The sequence below is a fragment of the Taudactylus pleione genome, unplaced genomic scaffold (genome assembly GCF_031769625.1).
Source record: "Taudactylus pleione unplaced genomic scaffold, aTauple2 ptg000150l, whole genome shotgun sequence".
Classification (NCBI taxonomy): domain Eukaryota; kingdom Metazoa; phylum Chordata; class Amphibia; order Anura; family Myobatrachidae; genus Taudactylus; species Taudactylus pleione.
In genome coordinates, this window is record NW_028284552.1 from 594,682 (window position 1) to 620,188 (window position 25,507).

Below are 25,507 nucleotides of genomic sequence, written 5' to 3' on the forward strand. Positions count from 1 at the left end.
ATGAGAATGACAAAGGGAGCGCTGTACATTGCGACAGAGGGAGCGCCGAACATAATGAAAATGACAAAGGGAGCGCTGTACATTGTATCAGAGGGAGCGCCGAACATAATGAGAATGACAAAGGGAGCGCTGTACATTGTGACAGAGGGAGCGCTGAACATAATGAAAATGACAAAGGGAGCGCTGTACATTGTATCAGAGGGAGCGCCGAACATAATGAGAATGACAAAGCGCTGTACATTGTATCAGAGGGAGCGCCGAACATAATGAGAATGACAAAGGGAGCACTGTACGTTGTATATGAAGGAGCGCTGAACATAATGAAAATGACAAAGGGAGCGCTGTACGTTGTATATGAGGGAGCGCTGAACATAATGAAAATGACAAAGGGAGCGCTGTACAATGTATCAGAGGGAGCGCTGAACATAAGGAGAATGACAAAGGGAGCGCTGTACATTGTGACAGAGGGAGCGCCGAACATAATGAGAATGACAAAGCGCTGTACATTGTATCAGAGGGAGCGCCGAACATAATGAGAATGACAAAGGGAGCGCTGTACATTGCGACAGAGGGCGCGTGCACATAATGAAAATCACAAAGGGAGCACTGTACATGTGACAGAGGGAGCGCCGAACATAATGAAAATGACAAAGGGAGCGCTGTACATTGTATCAGAGGGAGCGCCGAACATAATGAAAATGACAAAGGGAGCGCTGTACATTGTATCTGAGGGAGCGCCAAACATAATGAAAATGACAAAGGGAGCTAGGGAGAATACTTAGACATTGTATTATTCCATTCACCTTTCCACTCTGAATAATATTTATTTTACAGTAACAGAGCAACCAATATGACAGTTCATACTTCTTAAACTGTACCCATTTATATGCATATGGTAGCGCCAGCTGTTTTTTGGGAATAATCAAAGCCCTGTGAAGGATGTTGCTTCAACTCCTCTGCAGGTTGTGGCCCCTGCTGGGACCCCCGATGAGTATGGCCCAGGTAATCTGTACCCACCCCTCGGTTTAACATACTCATAACAAGGCAGGCTATTAGTTACAGGAATCTAGTATGAACATTGAGGTATTTCATGCCACAGTGTTATGCCTACATGTTCCACAATGAATGCAGGTGACAGAAAAAAATATTTATGTTAGCTGGTGGTGGGGGACCCTGAACATAGATCTCCAATCGCCGCATGATTTAAGCCACCCAATAAAACCTTTCAGTAGATTAGACTTTGAAATGAACTGCGTTATCTCCCATCATTGGGAACAGACAGAAACCGTGTCATTTCTCCTGGCTGAGAACAACAGCATTTCAGCTGACTATGCGGCCATGCTGCAGATGGTGGACAGAGGTCGCTGTAGCCGTAGCTGCATTGGAAACAGCAGCGGTGAAACCACAATAGAGAACCGCATAACATAACATCAGAATCCTCACAACCTTTATCCTGACTACTCACTGCTGCTGAGCACAATGTGTATCAGCTTTTATCATTGCCTTTTATTGGGGTATCATTTATGATGAATTTATCTAAACGTAATACCAACAAGTGCTTCATTTGTGTGGGACTTTAATTATGCAGAAATTATATTTTCGTTTAGTTCAAAAAAACCTTTACATTTACCAGTGACAGCGTGAAAATACATACAATGTAATAGTACACGTTTATTTGAGAATCTGCAGGTTCATACAGTATAACTCTGGATTGTGCAATATTGAACATAAACTGGTGATAAATCGGTGAATATGTGCAAAAATTGTTTTTCTTCTTCAGCCACTGTTCTAAGAATTATAGAGATACCTTATGTAATATTTATACATTTAATAAGATTAATTCTTTGAAATCTACAGCTAAGTGCTGAAGATCTTTGATCACTATACTATTTTATGAATATTGTTCTGTTTGTTCTGTAACGTGTGTAATAAATTCTGGTTTATTTTTCTTTGATTGTGTGCATATCACTCACATTGGACTTCACTTCTTTTAATAGTTTCATTAAAAAACATTAACGTTCTCCATGAAGAATTGCTGATACCTATGTAATAGTCAAAATATACATAAAATAAAAGACATCCTATTTTCTAATACAGTAAGACTGCAATTAGATTTTAACCTTTTGCTTTGCTATGTAAGTCTACGATATACAGTATGTCATCCACTACAATACAGTAAAGGAAACTCTGTTAAAATGCCCCATCTCTCCTGCGCAAAATCTGCTCTCTAGTAGGTTGCACCACACAGTGATAACCTACGCATGGAATCAGTATGATTTACTGCCGGCCACATGGCCGGCGGTTCTAATCACGAAAGCGGCAGCCTGGCAGAGGTGGAAATCCTGATCATTCTTTTTGGTAAGTATCGCTAACCTAATTCCCCCCCCCTAACCCTCCCTTAGGGGTGCCTAACCCTACCCTGCCCCCCCCCCCCCGAGTGCCTAAACCTAACCCCCCTATCCCCTAGCCTAAGCCCCAGTCCCCTCCGGGAGCCCCTAACTCAACCCTCGCCCCCTGCGGCTGTCCGTGCGTGGCCAGGCAGACAGATACATTACCTTTAACATGCATTCAAAAAAGCAGCCATTGCAGTCGCCAATCCAGTTTGCTTGCATACTTTTCACACCATACCATTCGGGAAGATTAGCTAGAGCATCTCGCATTGCCTGCAATAATGATAACATAAGGATTCATGAGTTCCCCAGTAAAATGGAAAAAGTAATCTTTTTTTCAATTTATTTTGCTATAGATGCTTGTCAAAAGATATGGTGTTAAATTATTTTGCACATGACACTTCTCACCAGTATATTCTACTTCCTCAAGTTACAGTATACTGGTAACAATTGTACTATATACTGTAGTACTTCTAATATTTAACATACTTCTATCACTGTCAGTGTGGATAGATTGATTACTTCTGCTTGAGGAGCTTTGTCAATGTATTCATTCATAATCCGCTGCACATAGTGTACTATTCAATGTTTAGATTATAATTTCCAGGTAAATGTCTGTTTTGTTTGTATGTATGTAATATATTTAATCTGATGTCAATATAATAAACAACTTGGCAGTGCGCACTAAGAAATCCATATACTTGCTATTATGGAGAATGCAATGCTTGCTTAAGCTGGGTACACACGTAAAGATTTTCTGTCCAACCATCCAACTAGATGATTGGTTGGAATGAAAATCTGGTAATGTATGGCAGTAAATAAGGATCAGCAATTTGCTCCTAAATGCCAGAAAACAGATGAAAATGGTAGTCAGACAAGTTTGTTAAATGTTTGATCTAAACAATTTGTTCAAACAACAGTATTTGTCCATTTTTCGGCATTTCGAAGCAAATTGCTGATTGTCATTTGCTTTCATCCCTTACCAGATTTTCATTCCAACCAATCAACTAGTTGGACGGTTGGACAGAAAATCTTTACGTGTGTATGCAGCATAAGATTATATTTTCAGTCTAAAGATTAAAAGGTTTTTGTACGAAGACTTTGAGAGATATAAAGTGGATGGAGATAAAGTACCAACCAGTCAGCTCCTGTCATTTTTTCAAACAAAGCCTGTAAAGTGACAGTTAGAAGATTGGTACTTTATCTCTCTCCAAGGCTTAGTACATAGATCCCTAAGTTAGTAATATGATGTCTGTTGAAACGGATATAGGGACAAATGTAATAGGTTGTCTGTTTTGGTAAATTGTGAGTTTTGTGGTAAACTCGCACTTTTTCACAACTCTCCAATTTAATAGGGTGTCAGTTCAATAGATCTCGCCATTCTCAAAATCGAATCCAGATGTTTTCCCATTTAAAACAATCAACTCGCCCAATGTAATAGGGTGCAAGTTTCAAACTCGCAAAAAAAGTTGACTAATGGTGCATACACACGATCAGATTTTTCCTTCAGATATGAACGATAACGATTTAAAAATCGTTCAGTCGTTCATATCTGAAGGAAAATCGTTCATATCTGACATGCCTGAACGATGGACGATCAACGATGCGCATTCCCGTTTGTCAGATAACGATATCTGACATCTGATGGGTTTGCAGTCAGACTTGGACGATTCCATTCATTTTAATGTAGTCAAAAATCGTTCAATCGTTCAAAACTTTGGTAAAATCGTTCAAATCGTTCAATCGTTCATCTGACAAATCTGACAAGTCTGACAAATCTGACCGTGTGTACGCTCCATAAAACACACCAAATAATAGACCAGCTTCAGGACAGCGAGTATATCCTGAGCAGGTCAGATTAACACAGAAACATGCACATATCCATGAGATACGTGCATGTTTCTGTGTGTACTTATGCAAAAGGTTTTTTCAATAATAAAAAAAGCATAACCAGCCCCAGGTTCTGTCCAGCCTGTTCTGGTTCTAAAAATACAGAGGCCAAAATACATAGGGGGCCCCTGTATAATAAGAACCAGCACAGGGCTTTGTTGAGTCGGTCCTGGTTGTGGAAATACAGGGAACAAAATCAGTAAGGGTCCCTTTTGAGTTCCATTACAAGCACCGGACTCTTTTTAGCAGGGGGAGTAATGCTACAGCCAGGGAATACCTTTCACCGGTTTCCACGGCCAAAGCATTACCCCTGACCGCTAATCAACCCAGGCCGGGGATCCCTGGGGAGGTGGGGACCTCTCCAGGGCACCCCAGGCCTAGGCTGACAGCACGGGGCTATCCCCGGCACCCGTGGATGGTGGGTGCTAGGCTGATCGTGTCAAAGTGTAGTGTAAAACAGAGGTGTAAATATTAGCTTTAGCTGTGGTACTACACGTCCCAGCAAGCCTACCCCGTATGCTGGTACTTGGAGAACCACAAGTACCAGCATGCAGGGCATTACAGGCCCGCTGGTACCTGTAGTTCCACAGCCAACAATATACTTAAAAAAAAACAACACACACACCGTGTCAGAAAAAGTTTATTATAACATACTTGCATACTCACACTCACTATCACACATACTCACCTAGTATCTCTGATGACATCATATCCCCATGTCCAGTAGGATTCCATAGGGGTACCTATAATAAAAAAAAATCCATACTCACCTCTCCTATGCGTAGTTCAGGTCCTCTTCGTCCCACGTAGGCATCCAGGGGGGTTAAAAAAACAAACCGAAAATTCCCGAAACCATGCCGGACAGGAGGAAAAGTATGTGTTTACACATACCTTTCCTCAGCGCGAGTGACTGGGGCCCACATGTGCCCAGCCATTTGCAGGATCCACCAGCCAATCAGTGGGCGTCTCCATCGGAGCTGCTCGCTACTTGTCTGTGTGCGGTCAGCCTGTCTCCTCCATAGACTTCAATTGTGAGAAATCTCCATTGAAGTCTATGGTGGGAAGCGCAACATTGTATCCAATGATGTAACCACAAGGTTCACCTCAAGTAACCTTGTGGTCTGGGGTGCCCTGGAGAGGGGGACCCCTTTATTGGGAGGTCCCCATCTCCCCGGGGATCTCGGCCTGGGCTGACTAGCGGTCAGGGGTAATGCTTTGGCCGGGGAAACCGGTGAAAGATTTTTCCTGGCTTTGGCATTGCCCCCCCCACCCCTGCTAGAAAGATAGAAAGAGTTCGGTGCTGGTTATGGAAATTACAGGGGTCCCCTACTCATTTTGTCCCGTTTTTCCACAACCAGGACCAGCTCAGCAAAGCCCTGTGCTAGTTCTTAATATACAGAGCCCCCCTACATATTTTGGCCCCTGTATTTTTAGAACCGGGACAGGCATTATAAAGCCCGGGGCTGGTTATGATTTTGGGGAGGGGCTGCACGTCATTTTTTTTTTCTTAAATACAGACAGAAGCCGTCACGGATCTCACTGATCTGCGATGGCTTTTGTATAACTCGCACCTTTTAATGCTTGTCGAATTAAAAGGTGTCAGTTTACATAGTCCAAAACGCGACAATTCGCATATGTAGTAGCCTCGAGCTGAAAAGTTTACAGGCTATTACATTTGCGAGTTGCAGGACAAACTCTCACTTTTTAAAAGTGCGAGTTTGTACTGTTACAAAAACAGGCTATTACATTTGGCCCTTTATATCTCAAAAATGACCTAACATACAAACAAATTTCATCAACATAGAAAATATAAGAGACACGTTAAAACGATTGAACTTCACCTCTTTGTCTGTCAGTTATTACCCAGTATTGTTTTATTACTGTCCAATTAGTTTTGTTCGCAATTGTAAAAAACAACAGAATATGCTGGTGCTATATATATTTAAAGCTGGGTCACACTATATAATGTATAGGATGATACATTGTTACGATGCGGATCGTAACGATAAGGGTCATTCCATGGTAACTCAGCAAGTTATTTGCATGGCAATCAAAAGCAAAAGGAATTTATGTGAAATTTATTTTATTTACTGAGAAAATAATAAAACAGGTCAAGCTTTAAAAAACTGTATACAGGAATTGCTAATTGTTTTGTATGTCACTTTGTACCGTAATTTACCATAGAGTGACCCATATGTAGTACGCATTCCATAATGTATACGCCCGATCAGTTGTTCATGGCGTTCATTCATCGCATTGTCCCATCTGCTGTTCTGCACGGTAGATGGGAGGATGCAATGAAGGACGAGTTGCTGTTACATCAGGGGCAGAACTATGGGAGACCATGGAGGAGCCCTGCTGCGGGCTCCAGCTCTGAAGGGGCACCTCCTCCATTGTCCACAACATATTCACCCCACTTAGGGCTGTAACTATGTACCCGGAGTGTACCGTCATGGCCACCCAATACATAGCACCCCTTCCCGGCACCTGAGAAGCCACCATACACTAGTGGAGAGCTCCATGTCAGACCATCAGCTGCATTTTCCGTCTATCTATAGCCTGTCTGCATGCGAACTGCTACATTACAGTGTCAGTGGCTGTGACCGGGGGGGCACCAAATTATAACTTGCCTCCGGGCGTCTGGGATGAATTTACGCCACTGTGTGTCATGTAGCCTGTAACGACACACTGCGCTGTCGTATTCCGGATCGTGCAGTGTGTACTGCGTGCGATGTATTGTTACAGAGCATCGCAAAGTGGCTGGGTCGCACCATAGTATGATGTGTACCCAGTTTAAATGTAAAAAATAATAAATAAATAATTTGTTAACAATAAGCTCTGTCGTGCTCTTATATCCTATAATATTTGCCGCTGCCTGCCTTAAGCAGCAATTCGGATATGTGTGCGGAGGTTTAACTCTTATATCCCTTATGTTTTAAAGCCATTATTTTGGAAGACACTGGCTTCTGACAGTACATCTTGAAGGACACTTCCATGCATGCAGAATAGGAGGTCTTGGTAGAATGGATGCATCAGCAGAGAATAGTCTGTGGAATGCAGATCCTGGCTTTTCGAGAGCTCCAACTTAGAAAGGCCTTGTACACATGGCAGTGGATTGACACCTACATCTTTGTTTTTTTTATATATGAAAAAAAAAGCACATGAAAATAAACAATAAAAATCCCTGTTGCCTGAAGGAGTCCTGCTTTGAAACAGTTCTTGTGCAGGTCTCGGAAGCTGCCCAATGTGTAATACAGCACTCTATATAATAACTGCACACTGAGCCAGCAAGCACATCAATTAAATCTTCATGACAACAAAATAGTCAAAGAAAGATAATAACTTTCATTTTCACATGGAAAATTAAAGTGCACAGAAACCATGTTCTTTAACTGTTATAATGTTACTCAACAGTAAAGGAAAATATATCATGCAGAGCCATTGAATAAAACAAATGTATGCTGTTGTGTGCAAACATATATGCATTGTTAATGATTTGCAAAAGTTGTGGGCCTTAAAGGAAATGTAATTATTTGCATTGCATGTAATATGAACACTTACATAAATGACAACTGTTATTAAGATCCATTAACCATTTTCTTTAGAAATTACTGTACATATTGCATTTTTAGTTATTATACTGACTTTTTTAATAATCACTGACAAAAAAAAAACATTGTTAAACTTTACTCTGCATTATGAAGAGGAAACCTTCAGCAGTACAGTTGGAAATCAATGCACTGGGAAAAACATGCCTCTGTTTAATCATATTACTACACCGACAATACTACTCCTGAATGACACTTATGGATCCGTAGTGCGATTCACACAAGAGCTAAAAAATATTATACACTGTCATTTGTTTCTTTAATTTACATACTGTTCTTTACTCTAGAGCTAAAGTTTGTGATCCAAAAATGTTGTGGTCATGTGGACCTGAAAATCAAAAGCAGGTGTAGGCTGATACATGACAGACTTTTTTTAATGTAACAATTAACTGGATAATAGGAAAGTAAACCGCAACACTGAAGGACTGCATAGATACAAAACAAGCAATTTAGAACTTAGCGCTTCTAAAATCAGGATAGCCGTGGGAAATTCTAAATAAATTCTCAAAATAGTCTTCTGGGTGTTACTTAGACTTTATAGGATATGTATGATCAGATGAGGGTATTTCCAAGAAAACAATATTATTCTTCAATCCTCTTCATCTTTTTGCTGACACATTGGCCTAAATTAGGCCTTATAAGGGTACGCAGTATATACGTTGAATCCTGGTGTGTGAACTTGGTAACCCATTGATCTGCACTATGAGAAGTGGTTTTATGTTTTGTTTTTGAGGTATTGTGAGAAACACTTTCTGAAAAGGAACTTCGGTTAGAAGAGGATTAAAGAATAATATTGTTTTTTTGGAAATACCCTCATCTGAACATACATATCCTATAAAGTGTAAGTAACACTCAGAAGAATATTTTGAGAATTTATTTAGAATTTCCCACAGCTATCCCGATTTTAGAAGCGCTAAATTCTAAATTGCTAAAATGTTTTTCCAGTAGTTATTGTGGTCACTACTACGAATTTTTTAGCTGCATCTTATTATGAAGAGCAGATAATCCAAATATTTTGTTCACTGCATACTGATGGACTGCAGTTTGGATTTTCATGGTTTCCTTCAAAATAGACATATGTATTAAAAATTGCAGTCTGCTCTGGAAAATTAACATTGTTATTTGCCCAAAATTGTGGCAAAGAGGAATATTTTTTTGGGGTAAATGTATCATCCTACAATCACCTGGACACATGATTTGATAAGAGCTTGTCCTGGAGATGAGAAAAAAGTAAAGTGATAACTTAAGTAATCACTTTACATTTAATTTCTTAAAAGGCTCAGCAACTTCACATGTGCAACTATCCACCAACACATGCGCATAGCGAAAAAATTTGTGGGTGGTCTATATGACTGATTTCACCAACAGGGAACAGTGGGGGCTAAAGGCATCTGAAGATGGCGTTTGAAAAAGCTATGCATTTCAGAGCTTGTTACATAGCCTAAGAAAAATATGGAGATGCCTCCTGCGATGGTTGGTGATCAGAAAGCAGGAGATATTTCCAACATCACCTGCTTTCAATCATGTTTACATACTGTACTATTGATACTTAGTCCTGTCCTTTTTCAAGGCAGAATTAGCTTGATAAACATACCCCTAAATCTAAACCTAAGGAGAGATTTAAATCATCATCCACCAGACAGCTGCCAAATAAGAGCGGATCGTTAGAGGGAATGCTGAGTGGTGGTTCCCTCATGGACTGGCCCATCAACTCTGCCTGAGTCTTAAGTAATGGGAGTGAAAGCCTGTCTGAATAAGGCAATGAGCTATCTGGTGCTGGAATACAGAGAGCCTTCATCTGAAGAAGCTTAGAAAGACATCGATATAATCACTTATTTTCACATTAAGGACCAGAAAGTTGCTGCACTTGGTGCATAAGATGAGAGACTATACTTTACGGCCACCTTACACAGTAGGAGCATTCAAAAACAACTTGCCAGCATAGCTGTATAATCACATAGCACAGCCAATCTTGCATGGATAGACCAGTATTGGAATTGTGTGGAAATACAGACTATGGACAATGCAGCTGACCTGTGTGCTTCACAACAAATTATAGTCATTGCAGATGGGAGAAGTCACATTACATCATCAACACATTTGGCAAAAACAGTGTTAAATGGTCTGCATTTAGTTAAGAGCGCTTGCTGCTACTGAAATCTCACTGTATTCCTCAGGGCAGCACAATTGCTGACAATCACAAAGACTCCTCAAAACAGAAATTTAGCATCAAAGACCAACATGTGGAGAACAGTCACCATGGCAACCACTTATGCCTGCCCATGACTCTATAACATGCTGATTTCAATTACAATGATATAAGTTGCTATCATGTCTATTTTTTTGTGCATGTGTGTCTATTGTCACAATACTGTTGGTAATTAGTTATTTCCAGCAGCTCTGAAACAAATAAGTAAATGAATTATGCAATTCTCTTCTGGCAAACCATGCCTAGGCAAGGCCACAATCCACCTAAACAGTGTGAAGACCACATTCTATACTTTGGCACTTAGTATAGCAGAGGCTGGCAGGAATAGGGAACAGTCAATTAAAATAAAAACAGTGGCATGATGTGAAAAGTGAGCGATTTCTTTGAATAGGTAAATTAAGAACATTTGCACAATACAAACAGCAATAGGTGCGCTGACAATAAGCCCAAATACCAGCTTTATCTGACGGCAGCTCACAAGTGGGTTCTGTATCCCACAAAATAGAAGCAAGAAGCAAAAAGATAGAGCGCTCAATCTGACACAGTTGATGAATCAAATGATACTCTTTTTATTTTTTATCAAAAATAGTATTTAAGCCTTTAATTATCCCTTCATCTACATAAATAGTACAATATCACAAATACTTCTGAATCCAATCTAATTGCTAAATGAACAGTCATGAATAGTTCTAAACACAGGTCACACTCCTATACTTGAAAGTCCATAGACTTAAACTAAGACCCAATGGCTATTTTGTCAAAAGTATACAAGAAACACACACTTGTGCTGTTACTCAATTGCAATTTCATCATCAGTAAATAATAAATTCCTGCCAGAATAACACCTACAATAATTATTCATATTTAATACAACTTACCTTTGCATACACTGTTGTTTTAAGAAACCACTGCTTTAGGTATTTTTGCTCCACTTTTGCTCCAGAACGCCAGGAACATCCATTTTCATCAACCTGCTCATTAGCAAGCACTGTCTGATCTACAGGGTCCCAATTTACCAGTGCCTGCAATCACAAAACATAAACCTGCTGAAAGTATTACATCAGCCTAAAGGCCCCCATACATCAGCGACGGCTCGCCGCAGAGATGCCAGGTTGGAGGATTGGTAAAATCCAACATGTTGGATTTCACAGATTTGCCGATCACGATCAAAAAATGATCATGATTGGCAGATCGGTGAAATTTAACGTGTAGAATTTCACTGATCCTGCGACGGATTGCGGAACATCGATGTTCGCCGATTGGCATTTCCGACCGGCGGATTGGTGTTTCTGATCGGAGGATCGCAGCGATCCTTCTCTGATGTATGGGGGCCTTTAGAAGCGAAACTCGCCAATGCATGCAGAGCGATTGTAATACATTTAGGGGGAAACTTAATTGCAGGCAATCATCCAGAAGTGCCGTCGTAATGGTGGCCCTTCCCGACTACCAACATTGCTAGTATTCCCTCACACACCAAAGAGGTGCACTGGAAACTGTTGATGTTGGGGCACTGTTTTCTACCATGATGTGCGCAGCCAAACATTGCATAGAGTTGAATAAAATCCTTGGAGGTCAGTGCCACTCTCCACTTCCCCCTATTGTTATTAGGTTCTTGCATTTAGGATAAAACATCAATATATCTTTTTACAGACTATTTTATTTGACAAACTTAGAAGAAATATGTTCTGCTTAAAAACAAATATTATTATAATATAATATACAATGATTTGTTTTTAGACAGAAATTAGGTACTCAACTGATTCTAGCATGCTCTGAAGGCACAAAGAAAAATATACTGTATATAGGCATTTTAAGAGATTTTGTTCTCATACATTATCAAAGTCCACTTCATTCACTGAGATTTCAAATGAACTCTTAAACATAAAACCATGTACTGGAGCAAGGACTGTTGGGTACGTTAAGAACTTCCCCATATGAAATTGTAATAACATCTTGTTTATGGAAAAATAAAATAAATTCATTGTCATTAGAACATAATTTTTTTTTATGTTAGCAATTTTCCAATCTCAATGCAGACCTGTCATATATACTGAAGTTCCAAAAATCACAGGATAGATGCCTAGAAATTTGTAGGAACCCCTCTAGCCGGGCGAAGTGCAGCACCTCAACGTGTCATTGATTCCACAAGTGGACGGAAGACCTCTGGAGACATATTGACCCGTACTATCTGGATAGCTTCCCACAGCTCTCTGATATTTGTACAGTAGGTGCAATTCAAACTGACTCACCAGATGTCCGATTACAACTGATGCAATTTTTCAAGGCACTATAATAGTGAAGCAGATATAATATACTGTTTAAAAACTAATCATAATAACTAATTAATATACCACTCACAAAGTTATAACCAGGAAATATACCTTTTCAAAATACTACAAGGGCATTTATGGTAACTGATGGCTACATAACCCGGAAAAGGGCTTAAATTCAAACATTGATACTAATACTAGGGTTAATTTTTGGTGTTGGGTATTATGGTATTGAGATAGCCAATGAGGTGATAGGGGGTGCGTCCTTGCAGCTGTGATCACATTAGCGTCCATCTCTGAATCAGGCCCTGTGTACTTAGGATTAGATTTATCCTCACAAAGGAATTGGTATGAAGTCACAGATTAAACATAATGATGCATGGCGAGGATCACTTCTATCTGACCGGTTCTTTGTCTGTTTACTGGAATTGTGTACTTTTTCTTAATTTTGCCACTTTTTGCTCCATTGTGCTACGTTGTTCTTCAATTCTGCATCTTAGATGTAAAATAGTGTACTAGGTACTTAGGATTAGTTTTTTTGGTCTCAAAGTAACTGGTATAAAATGGCAGAATAAGCATAATGATGCATTGAGAGTGTCACTCGTATCAGACCTGTCTTTTGCCTGTTTAACCACGATTGTATACTTTTTCCTCAAACTTGCTACTGTTTACTGCTACTTTTTTACTTTAATGTGCTACTTCTTTTGTGTATTTGATAGCAAATAGTGTACTTACTAGGTACTGAGGATTATACAGTGTATATATATATATATATATATATATATTATATATATATATGAAACATTAGAGCACAAAAAGGGGGCGCCACATCGTGCATCAAATACAGACAAAAGTTTTATTACATAAAAAACATAGACTCCAGGTCAGCGTGCGTACCAAAGTAGGCGGTCTACTTTAAGAAATTATGAACAAGATAAAATAGTGTCATCTGCTGGCCTAAAAAATAAGTCTGTTTTTTACCCTGTAGAATCGAGGGGCTCATACATTGATATGTTTTCACAATTAGTAAAGAAGGATTTTGAGCAATTATGCAGCACTACTGTTAATCAGAGGAAGAATTTAACAGCAGCAGAAAATCTTACTTTGAAAAAATTGGTAGAAAATAGAAACTTGGTTATTAAAAAGGCCGATAAGGGAGGGGGTACAGTAATTCTAGAAAGGGCTGATTATGAGAAAGAGATGTTTAGACTTTTAGCAGATGATAAATCCTACATAAAACTTAAAGGGGATCCTACAAAAGAGTTTTTAAATGAATTAAAAGTTTTGGTGGACCATGGGTTAAATTCACAAGTTTTAACTAAGGATGAATATGATTATTTGTTTAATATATATCCGCGTATAGCAAATATATATTATTTACCCAAGGTACAGAAGAATCGGGATGTACCGCCGGGTCGCCAGATTGTGTCTGGGATAAATTCCTTGAGTGCCAGAATTTCAGAATACGTGGATATTTTTTTAAAACCATATGTAGTCCAATTAGATACCTATATCAAAGATTCAACACATGTTCTGCAAATATTAGATACGTTTAATTGGAAAGACGATTATTGTTGGGGGACAATTGACGTGGAATCATTATATACTTCTATCCCCCATGAGAAATGCTTGACCAGTATTTTTAATGTGTTAAAGCTGGATCCCATGATGACTTTAGCAAAAATTACTTTTATAAGAGATTGTCTTGAATTTGTACTCAAACACAATTATTTTACCTTTCTAGATGCAATTTATCTCCAGACTTGCGGTTGTGCGATGGGGACGATCTGCGCACCTAGTCTGGCGAATTTACACATGGGAGAGTGGGAAAAACAACATATATTGACATATAACCCCTATCATGATAATATTATTTTATTTAAACGCTATATCGATGATATCTTAGTGATTTGGAGGGGTGATAAAGATAGCTTTGATAATTTTGTAAGGTGTTTGAATATTAATGATTTTAATCTTAGTTTTACATCGAATTTTAATAATAAAGAAATTGAATTTTTAGACTTGGTTTTAACCATTGAAACATTTGCTCAGGGTAATAATGTGTTACAGACACACACATTTTACTGCAATAGTTATTTAGACTATCGTAGCTGCCATCATAATAGATGGAAGAAAAATGTACCTTTTTCACAGCTAGTAAGGTTGAGATGTAATTGCAGTTCCCTTGTTAAATTTAATGAACTTGCTGAAGTTTACAGGCAGAGATTTTTAGAAAAGGGCTATCCTGCTGCTTTCATTAATGCTGCCATTGAAAGAGCCAGGACTTTAGAAAGAAAAAATCTAATTAGTTATAAAAATAATACAAGTGTAGTGAAGAAGGATACAGAGAATACTAAACGTTCGTTCATCACTGAATTTAGTTCTTCTAGTCAGGAGGTATATAACATTTTGAATAAATACTGGCACATTATAAGAATGGATCCAATTTTATCTACTATTATGCCAGAAAAACCTGACGTTATTTTTAGGAGAGCTCGCACTCGGAAATCTTTTTTATCCCCTAGTTTGCTTCCTATGATTGTTGATAGGGGAACAAATGCATCTGGATCCTTCATGAAAACTGAGGGATCTTTCACCTGTGGTAACTGCAAAGTATGTCCTCATGGTTTGAATAGACAAAAAACTTTCAGGAGCAATGCAGGAAAAGAATTTAAGGTCAAACATTTCATTACTTGTAACACCACTTGTAATCTATTTATTAATATGTGGGTGTGGAAAATTTTATGTGGGTAAAACAAAGAGTTTTAAAAATTAGGATATTAGAACATCTTAGAAATATAAAAAATGGTGTAGAGAACCATAGTGTACCCAGGCATTTAAAAAAATGCCAAAGTAATAATCCAACAGCGTTGAAATTTATGGGACTGGAACATATTCGACCAGATATGAAGGGTGGTAATAGGGAAAACATATTAGCCAAAAGAGAATCCTTTTAGTTTATCACCTTAAATACTCTGCACCCCAATGGGTTAAATGAGGGGTATGATATTACCCCATTTTTAAGGGAATGAATTGTTTTACCTTTGTCCACTTGTTTATAATGGGACTGATTATTCCTTATTTGATGTAGTTTCTTTGGTTTATATATCAGTGTATGCAGTTTTAACAAGTTTTTATTTTATTTTTTTATCTTTCAAATACATTGATTTTAGTATCCTGTTATTATTAGATAGCATATTTATATGTTTTAATCATATATTTTGTAATGATGCAAATATGTTCATACATGTGCTGTAGTAGTTTGTTACTTTTTAAATTAACACTGTTGCAATCTGTGACAAGCAGTAAATTAATTTGTATAAGAAGATACACCTGCTTAATGGGAGAAAGAACTGCTATTTAAACCCTCTTCTGAACAACGCAAGCCAGCCTCCTGACGAAGTCCAAGGACGAAACAAGTTGGGGCTTGGCCTGGCGTGACCCTCTGTTACTGCTTGACTGGCTGGAATAGATCCTGGAGACGTTCGGGTGAAACACCAGCCTTATTGTTATTTCACTGTTTATGCTTGCGGTGGTTTTAGACTGCCTACTTTGGTACGCACGCTGACCTGGAGTCTTTGTTTTTTATGTAATAAAACTTTTGTCTGTATTTGATGCACGATGTGGCGCCCCCTTTTTGTGCTCTAATATTTCAGATTTCTACCCATTCGGATCTGGGTCTGTGTGAGGGGAAGACGCCGGCTGATTGCTGTGGCTGCTGGCCTGTGCACTATTAAGATTTCAATTGAAACCAAAAAGACACAGTCCAGTGTGTCTCTGTGACATCACTTCAGGACTGTGGTATCCTGTCCTATTTCATTGACTATTTTGTACTAGCGCACTGACTTTGTTTGTTGTTTTTATATATATATATATATATATATATAAAAATATATAAAAAATCTGTAGACGGATCGGCACTCCACTCTCAAAAATACACACGCTCCGGTGCCCTCTGGATATCAACAAGGTATGGTGGTAATACTAACAAGCAGCGGCACTCAGAGACTTAGCAAAAAATTTAAATAGTGTATTGGCAAAAATATATGACCTTATTCCAACGTTTTGGGACAGGCACGTCCCTTTGACAAAGGGACGTGCGTGTCCTGAAACGTTGGAATAAGGTCATGTATATTTGCCAATACACTATTTCAATTTGTTGCTAAGTCTCTGAGTGAAAGAATATCCAGAAAAGAGTGCACTCACCGGGTTTCACATCGATCCACAAAGTGTGACGTTCGGTCTGCTGTGAGACCTTCATCAAGACAAGTCAACTTTAGCAACAGGAACTGAAAAAAATCACCCTAGTGACGAGTACCCCCTCATATAACACCCAGGTTAATCAACCAATTATCCACATACACCTCACCTAAAGTGATGTCATCAATCACGCTCATATCGTTACCAGGATAAACTGGTTTGCTACCTTAACCTTAGCAACGTGAGCAAAACATAGCGTGTACCTCTTATATTACTGTCACAGATGGACTCGAAGTGCTGGAATCTCATACATCAACAAAAACAATAATCTCCACCACTGGAAGTGCTTGGTTTGCGTTCTAGCTCGCCTAACCTTGCCAGAATACTAACCATCATCATGTTAACCTCCCCACCGGGTGAGGCTAACACATGTCATCCTGTAGCATTGCTGCTGGAAGTGCATGTTATTGCACTTCCGGTCCTACATTCCACATTCCAGTGCGGCCCACGGTCCTCATGACAACACAGGGAGCCTATCAATACTAATCTAATCTGAGATAGTACATCTCCTAAAATAAAATAGCCTGGTGATACATACTTTGGATAAATATAATAAGCCTGCCAGCGGGCAGACAAGAGAAATAAACGGGTTACTGGTTATGAAGAATAAAATTATTACTGTAAACAGTCCTACACTAGTATGAAATAAACAGAACTATAAATTCAAATGTCCTGGCCTATATATGGGTACTTTTGACAAGCAAGTGCTCCCATCACCAAAAATTAAATTACTCTGAATTGTTAAATATACATAAAATTATACAATCAAACACATTGAAGACCTTAATACAAAACCATGATTTGAACAGTGACCCACCTAAGGTCAAACATGCCAGAAAAGATAAGTGGAAAAAATATGAGATATGGTAAGAACTTACCCTTGTTATCTCTATTTCTACGAAGTCCATAGGGTTCCACAGGATACCTTGGGTATAGGTGTGACGTCAGTCGCAGGGCACCAAAGAGTTAAGCTTTCAGCCTCCCAGGATGCACTAGGTCCCCCTCCTATACCCCACCCCCGGGCCAAGGCACCTCAGTTAGTTACCAAGCCATAGGCCGGAGGAGGAGAAGGAAGAGAGAGAACAAAGATCTGGACACATACAAGAATCACATTCTCACCAGAGGGAGACGGAAAACCGGTGACCAGAGCAAAGCCCATCTGCAGCACAGGTGCGACAGGGCGGGAGTCCTGTGGAACCCTATGGACTTCGTAGAAATAGAGATAACAAGGGTAAGTTCTTACCATATCTCATATTTTCTACTTCAGGGTCCATAGGGTATCCACAGGATACCTTGGGGATGTCCCAAAGCAGTATCCTTTAAGGGTGGGGACGCTCCTGTGCAGAAAGGAGAATCCGCCGCCCGAAGGAAGCATCCTGAGAGGCGAAGGTGTCAAACCTGTAATACCTCACGAAGGTATGGACAGAAGACCACGTAGCAGCCTTGCAGATCTGAACTGCCGAGGCACCACGTCGAGCTGCCCACAAAGGACCCACAGACCTAGTGGAATGAGCCTTCAGAGAAGGAGGGACCGGTAGGCCTTCATGAAGATAAGCTTCAGAAATAGCCATACGGATCCAGGCTGCCAAAGTTTGCTTTGAAGCAGGCCAACCCTTTTTACGGAAGCCATAGAGGACAAACAAAGTGTCCGACTTCCTAAACGAAGAAGTGCGGTCAACATAAGTCCTTAAGGCCCGCACAACATCCAAAGAGGCCTCACCCACGGAAAGACCCGGTGAGTTAAAGGCCGGAACAACTATTTCCTCGTTAACATGAAACTGGGAAACAACTTTGGGAAGAAACTCGGGGCGAGTGCGGAGCACTGCCCTGTTCCCATGAAAAACCAGCCCCTAACTCAGAAACACGTCTGGCCGAAGCAATGGCCAGAAGGAAAACAGTCTTAGCTGTTAGCCATTTAATATCCACTGAGCCCAGTGGTTCAAACGGCGGCCCTTGGAGAGCCCTCAGGACCACAGCCAAATCCCAAGGCGCCACAGGTGGAACAAAGGGCGGCTGAATACGGAGAACACCTTGCATAAAGGTGCGCACATCCGGGATTGTAGCAATCCTACGGTGAAACCAGACAGATAGGGCCGAAACCTGTACCTTCAAAGAAGCAAGGCGAAGCCCATGATCTAGTCCCGCTTGCAGGAAGGCGAGAATCCGAGACAGACGAAACTCCCGCGGTACATAACCTCTCGGTCGACACCACTGGAAGAACGTATGCCACACGTGATGGTATATCCTCGCGGAAGACGGTTTCCGAGCTCGTAACATGGTACGCACAACAGAGCTGGAAAACCCCCGGGACCTCAGCTTGGCCGTCTCAACAGCCACGCCGTCAAAGACAGCCGAGTCAGGTCCGGGTGAAGACAAGGACCCTGAGACAGAAGGTCCGGTCGTAGCGGCAACCGCAGAGGACTGTCCACGGACAGACCCTGAAGGTCTGAGAACCAGTGCCGTCTGGGCCACGCGGGAGCTATCAACAGGAGCGTCCCTCCTTCCCGTTTGAATTTCCGGATTACCCGTGGAAGAAGGGAGACCGGAGGGAACAGGTATGCGAACCTGAATGTCCACCGGACGGACAGAGCATCCACCAGAGACGCCCCTTCGTCTCTTGTGCGAGACCCGTACACCGGCAACTTGTTTTTGTGCCGGGACGCCATGAGGTCGATTTCTGGAAGACCCCACCTGTCCACCAGTAGTTGAAAAACGTCCGGGTGCAGGGACCATTCCCCTGGATGAACGTCCTGGCGACTTAGAAAGTCCGCCTCCCAATTTAGCACTCCCGGGATGAAGACCGCTGATATGGCCGGAAGATTGCGCTCCGCCCAAACCAGGATCCGAGAGACCTCTACGAGAGCCGCCCGACTGCGAGTTCCTCCTTGCCTGTTTATGTAGGCCACGGTGGTAGCATTGTCCGACTGGACCTGCACCGGGTGACCCTGGAGAAACCGCTTTGCCTGCAGGAGAGCATTGAAGACCGCACGGAGTTCCAAGATATTTATTGGAAGCTCCGCTTCTGTCGGCGTCCACCTGCCCTGGAACAAGTGTGGACCCGAAACTGCTCCCCAGCCCCGAAGACTGGCGTCCGTTGTCAACAGGACCCAATTTGGAACCCAGAACGGACGTCCCTTGTTGAGGTGGGTCATCTTTAACCATCACGCAAGGGACAGGCGAACCTCCGGGGTGAGCACAATCGTCTGGAACTTCAGAGACTGAGGCAGCCCGTTCCACTTGGACAGGATCAGGTGCTGCAGAGGTCTGGAGTGAAACTGGGCGTATTCCACCATGTCGAACACCGACACCATGGAGCCCAGTAACCTCATCGCCGAGTGTAAGGACACCCGGCGGCTGTGCAGACAACTGCGCACCCTTGACTGTAAAGCAGAGATCTTGTCCTCCGTCACGAAGATCCTTTGCTGTCCCGAGTCCAATAAGGCTCCAAGATGCAGAATCCTCCGAGACGAGATTAGAGTGGACTTCTGCCAGTTGATTAGCCAGCCGTGCCGTTGCAGCAGTGCAATGGTCAGGTCCAAGTGGTGTAACAGGAGCTCTGGAGATCCTGCCACCAATAACAGGTCGTCCAAGTACGGCAACATGCGGACTCCTTGCAGCCGCAGAGAAGCCGCCATGACCGCCATCACCTTGGTGAAAACACGTGGTGCTGTCGCCAGGCCAAAAGGTAACGCCCGAAACTGGAAGTGGTCGCTGCGGATTGCAGACCGAAGGAACTCTTGATGGCGCAAAAGAATAGGGACATGCAGGTAAGCGTCCTGTATGTCCAAGGACACCATGTAGTCCCCAGGTTCCAGCGCCAGAATGATGGACCATAGGGTCTCCATCCGAAACTTCGGGACCTGCAAAGACTTGTTGAGTGCTTTGAGGTTGAGAATCGGACGATATGACCCATTGGGTTTCTGTACCAAAAATAGATTTGAATAGAAACCCTGGCCCCTCTGGGAGAATGGAACAGGCACTATAACTCCAGCCTGGAGCATAGTGTGCAATACCTTCCGCAGCTCCGTAGCCTTGTTCCGGTCTGATGGTAGACCCGTGGTGAAGAATCGAGCCGGGGGTCTGTGCCGGAAGGAGAGGGCGTACCCGTGGGAGACCACCTCCAGAACCCAAGTGTCTGTCGTAGTGAACGACCAACACCGGGAGAACTGCAGCAGGCGGCCTCCCACCCTGGGATCCCCCAAGGGGAGACCCGGACCGTCAGGCCGCAGGCTTGTCATCTGGCTTGGGGGCCGGACGTCTGGTACTCCATGCCTGTTTCCGGGGCTTGACCGATTTCTTAGGGCCAGCCTGTCGAGGAAACGACTGTGGTTTGGGCCTGCCCTGGGCCCTAGATGACCGAAAGGACGATGGTCCAGAACCAGAAGGAGCAGCGGCCGACGGGAGACAAGCAGATTTGGCTGCCGCCAGCGTGGCCACAATCTTATCCAGATCCGGACCGAAGAGAACTTCTCCGGTAAACGGCAACGCTTCCAGACCTTTCTTGGAATCTGCGTCCGCCTTCCAGGATCGCAGCCACAAGGTGCGACGAGCAGCTACCGCTGCTGAAGAAATTCTAGACACCAGAGTACTAATGTCTAGAGCCGCCTCGTTGATGTAGGTGGCCGAATCACGGAGATTGCCAATCAACTCCGCCTGTTCGGCCGGACAGTCGGGTTCAAAAGAAGCCTCTAATGAATCCGCCCAGCGCTCTGGCAACCCAGCAAATGGCCATAGCCGGCCGTGCTGCCCCCCCTGCAAGGGAATAAGCGGACTTCAGGCAGATTTCTACCTTGCGGTCCGTAGCATCCTTAAGGGAGGACATGGATGGCATCGGCAATGTGGCACTACGGACAAGACGGGTCACGTGAGAATCCACCTGTGGAGGGGATTCCCACTTAGCAAAATAATTATCCGCGAACGGATAAGCCACCGCCAGGCGTCTCTGCGGCTGGTATCTTTTGCCAGGTTGTTTCCACGCCTCCTCTAAATGGTCCACCAACTGACCCGAAAGAGGAAAGACTGTGGCATCGCCCTTCACATCTTTGAAAAAGGCATACTTAGATTTAGCCGCTGGGGGAACTTCGTCCTCAATCACCAAGGCTGTGCGGACCACCCGCATAAGTCCAGGAATATATACTTTGGACTTAGTATCAGCGTCCTTAGTATGGAGAGGTTCCTGATCGTAAGGATCCAGAATCTCCCCATCATCAGACGTCCCTTCGTCATCCTCATAAGGAGCGGACAGAGACGCCACCGGCCTTTTATGAGGCCGCATCACAGACTCCCCTTGCAACACATCCGACAAGTGCTGTACAGAACTCGTCAGGGAGTTAACCCACGCTGGCTCCTGAGAACCCGGGAGCGGGGAAATAGGGAGACTGTGGGGTACCACCAATTGTCGTGGGAACCCCTGCATGGGTGACGACACCACAGACTGCTGGGACAAACCCATCGGAGTAAACGCGGGCTGCGGAGCTAACTGGCCCACTAAAGCTGTTAACGCCTGAGCGAAACAAGCCCAGGGCGGCTCCTGTACCGGTGCTGTAACCGTAATAGGCCGCGCCATGGACAAACACTGCCGGCAAAGGCCCTCCGCGCTACCCTCCCCCTCCGCTAACGGTACTTTGCACGTGGTACACTGTAGCCGGAGGGGAAAATCACTTTCAGACATGATGGCACCACGTATGTGACCTCTCTCACCAATTAAGTATTAAATAGGCGAGAGACCACCCTGCAGCACCGCACCGCAAGGGCTTTAGCAGAAAGAACAGGGACAGTAATAAAGCTGACAGTTTTTAGAGAAGAAAAGTTACAGGCAGCGCTAGCACAGTCACATACAATGCAGAGAAATAACAATTCCTGCACTAACAGCGCTGATCACTCAACTACACAGACACAGGGCCTGGTAGGACACAGCGCTGCATACACAGACCTGACCACAGCGGAGGAGAGGTATGCGGGGGGACCCAGACCACGATGCTTCCTTCCAGACTTCCAGCAGCGTTCACCATGCGTTGCAGAGAAGATGGCCGCCGAGGAGCAGAGAGAAGCTGGCCTGGGGGAGGAGCGCTGACACAGGACCAGTCAGCACAGTGCAGAGAGGGCTGTGTGCAGCGGGGGAGGCGCCGGCTGTGAGACAGGGAAGGCGCGCTCCCCTGGCATGCATTTAACCCCTGGGACGCCGCAGCGCTACCGCTCTGCTGCGGTCCGCTGTCCCAGGGGGTAGTGGAAAGCACAGGTTCAGTACCTGGCTCCACGCTGCAGCCAGTCCCCAGGGAGCCCCCTGCCTGGGGACTTAGGACCATGTGACCAGCGGGGACCCACCGCGGGACCCCGCTGCTTACCTTTGTCCCCCTTGGATCCGGCCATGGTCCGGAACATCTGGGGTCACCGCTAGCTGTGACCCCAGATGCTCACCAGCATCCCCGGATCGGTACCGGCGTTCTGGTACCGGCGGGGGTGTAGGTAAGACAGCATGGACGTCAGGACTGACTGTCCATGCTGTACATCCAGATGTGCAGCCACAGCTGCACTGAAGAAAGCTTCAGGGGCTCTTCTAGCCCCCACTCCGACAGGTGCACCCGACGCCGGCCGGGCACCAAACTAAACTGAGGTGCCTTGGCTCGGGGACGGGGTATAGGAGGGGGACCTAGTGCATCCTGGGAGGCTGAAAGCTTAACTCTTTGGTGCCCTGCGACTGACGTCACACCTATACCCAAGGTATCCTGTGGATACCCTATGGACCCTGAAGTAGAAAATGTAGAGTGAACTTAGGGCCTGATTCAGAGATGTACGCAAGTGGCTGATCGCTCGTTCGACGAACGAGCGAGAAAATGTAAATTCAAGCGCTCGCTCGTAAGTTTGCTCGTAGCTAATCTTCCGCCCCAAAGTCTCCCAACCCCTCCTATAGCTAACGAACGAGCAAAATTGCGACCGCCCAACTCCAAATTTGGTTGCAGGGAACGCTCGCACAAGTCCAAACTGGAAGTGGGCCTGTCAGATTTCGATTACCTGCTCGTTCATTCTGCATACATACTTTAATCGTATCATGCCAATCAATATATTATTTAGCTTAACTGCTCTTCACATGTTTGCCATCCATTTTTTTTTTCATTTTCAATAAACTTTATTGTTGTCCGTGTGTGTCATTTTTCCCGCAGAATACGTACGGTTTCACCAATGGTTTACTTTCTCAAAAATACATGTTGTAACCAATTATCCTATTGTTTTCCTGTGTTTAGGATATTCCTATTTTCAGATTTAAATTTCTTTATTTAAATTAGCTTACGCATTTCACTGCATGAAGCCTTTCATAACTCACATTATATTTTGGAGCCTGTAGGACACATGACTCATACAATAACCAATACAATGGTTCCTGTTAATTTACAAAGTACATTAGCCAATCAAAAGTTTTCTCTGGCCTTTATTAAAACTGTTTGTTGTTAAAAAAATCATTGCCATCATGAGAGCCTCCGCATTTACCACACGGGAGCTGTTGGTCCTCACCGGGGTCATGGACCGGAGGATCACCAGCCAGCCTCCCCCCATCACCAACCGGGCCAAGTGATCGGCCTATGCGGAGGTTCGCCACCACCTGCGCTCCTTCGGCTCACGCCGTAATATCGGACAATTAGAGCGCAGGTGGTCGGATCTGCGGTGCCGCACCCCCCGCTTGCTGGCATGTTTTCGGCAGCGGATCGCTGAAAGTAAGTGTTTTTTATTTTTTTGTAGGATTTGTTTTCGGCCCTATCTGCGTGTGCTTGTTTCCAGTATAGCCCTGTTTATTTTTTGCGGCCCTATCTGCGTGTGCATGTTTGTTTTCAGTATAGCCCTGTTTGTTTGTTGCGGCCCCATCTGCGTGTGTATGTTTGTTTTCAGTATAGCCCTGTTTGTTGATTTTTGACATGTCTGTGTGTGCATGTTTGTTTTCAGTATAGCCCTGTTTGTTGATTTTTGACATGTCTGTGTGTGCATGTTTGTTTTCAGTATAGCCCTGTTTGTTGATTTTTGACATGTCTGTGTGTGCATGTTTGTTTTCAGTATAGCCCTGTTTGTTGATTTTTGACATGTCTGTGTGTGCATGTTTGTTTTCAGTATAGCCCTGTTTGTTGATTTTTGACATGTCTGTGTGTGCATGTTTGTTTTCAGTATAGCCCTGTTTGTTTTTTTTACACATGTCTGTGTGTGCATGTTTTCCTTCTTTAGAATGTTTGTAATTTTTTTGTGTTGTCAATTTGGGTTCCAACCCCCCCCTCCAAAAAAAATGTAAAACATTTTTCCTTAATCATTTAGGGGCTGAACGCAGAAGCCAGCCTCGCCGCAGAGTTCGTCGTCGGGCTCGGCCCCTGACGCCGCCGACCAGTCCCAGCCCATCTCCCCAACCTTCCCCCAATTCCCCCTCCACCCCTGCCCGGCCAATAGCGGAGTCCCCTCCCTCTCCCAATTTGCACCACCCCCAAAATTCCCCCTCCCCTCCACCATCCCCTCTCTTTTCTTCATCCTCCCCTCCACCACCCCCTTGATTTTCCGCCCCGTCAACCATTTCCGCCATCTCCCCTCTCTCAACCCACCAGCACTGGCCCACCTCCGAGGAGGATGGAGGGCCTCCAAGACCATCCAGCCCAATGACCGGTATGTTTACCTTTCTTTTGTTGTAAAAATACATTTTGAATTGGATATACAATGTCTTGGATATTTTCCACTGATACATATCACACATGTGAACACACTCATTCTTGGGGTTTTTTGCTTTACCCTAACAAGGGTACTTCGTCCTTTTTGGGTCGCCTTTTTGTGTGTTCATTTATAATTTAGTATTGATACCATCTTAGCATTTGCCAGTACTTATTTTTTTACCACAAAACTGGATCTTGTTTG

At 43.3% G+C, this 25,507-nt stretch overlaps 1 protein-coding gene across 4 annotated transcripts in view; it reads right to left on the minus strand.

Annotated features, from left to right (window-relative positions):
• LARS2 (leucyl-tRNA synthetase 2, mitochondrial) overlaps positions 1-25,507 on the minus strand; it is a 268,441-nt gene that overhangs the window by 67,272 nt on the left and 175,662 nt on the right. For 3 of the 4 annotated variants that reach the window (XM_088474260.1, XM_088474261.1, XM_088474258.1), the window contains 2 exons: positions 10,976-11,119; positions 2,556-2,663 (listed from right to left, as the gene is read on the minus strand). The exons of the other annotated variant lie outside the window; for it this stretch is intronic. In XM_088474260.1, the coding sequence (XP_088330386.1) occupies positions 2,556-2,663; positions 10,976-11,119 (252 nt within the window). The remainder of the gene's footprint in view (positions 1-2,555; positions 2,664-10,975; positions 11,120-25,507) is intronic. 4 annotated transcript variants of the gene reach the window in all.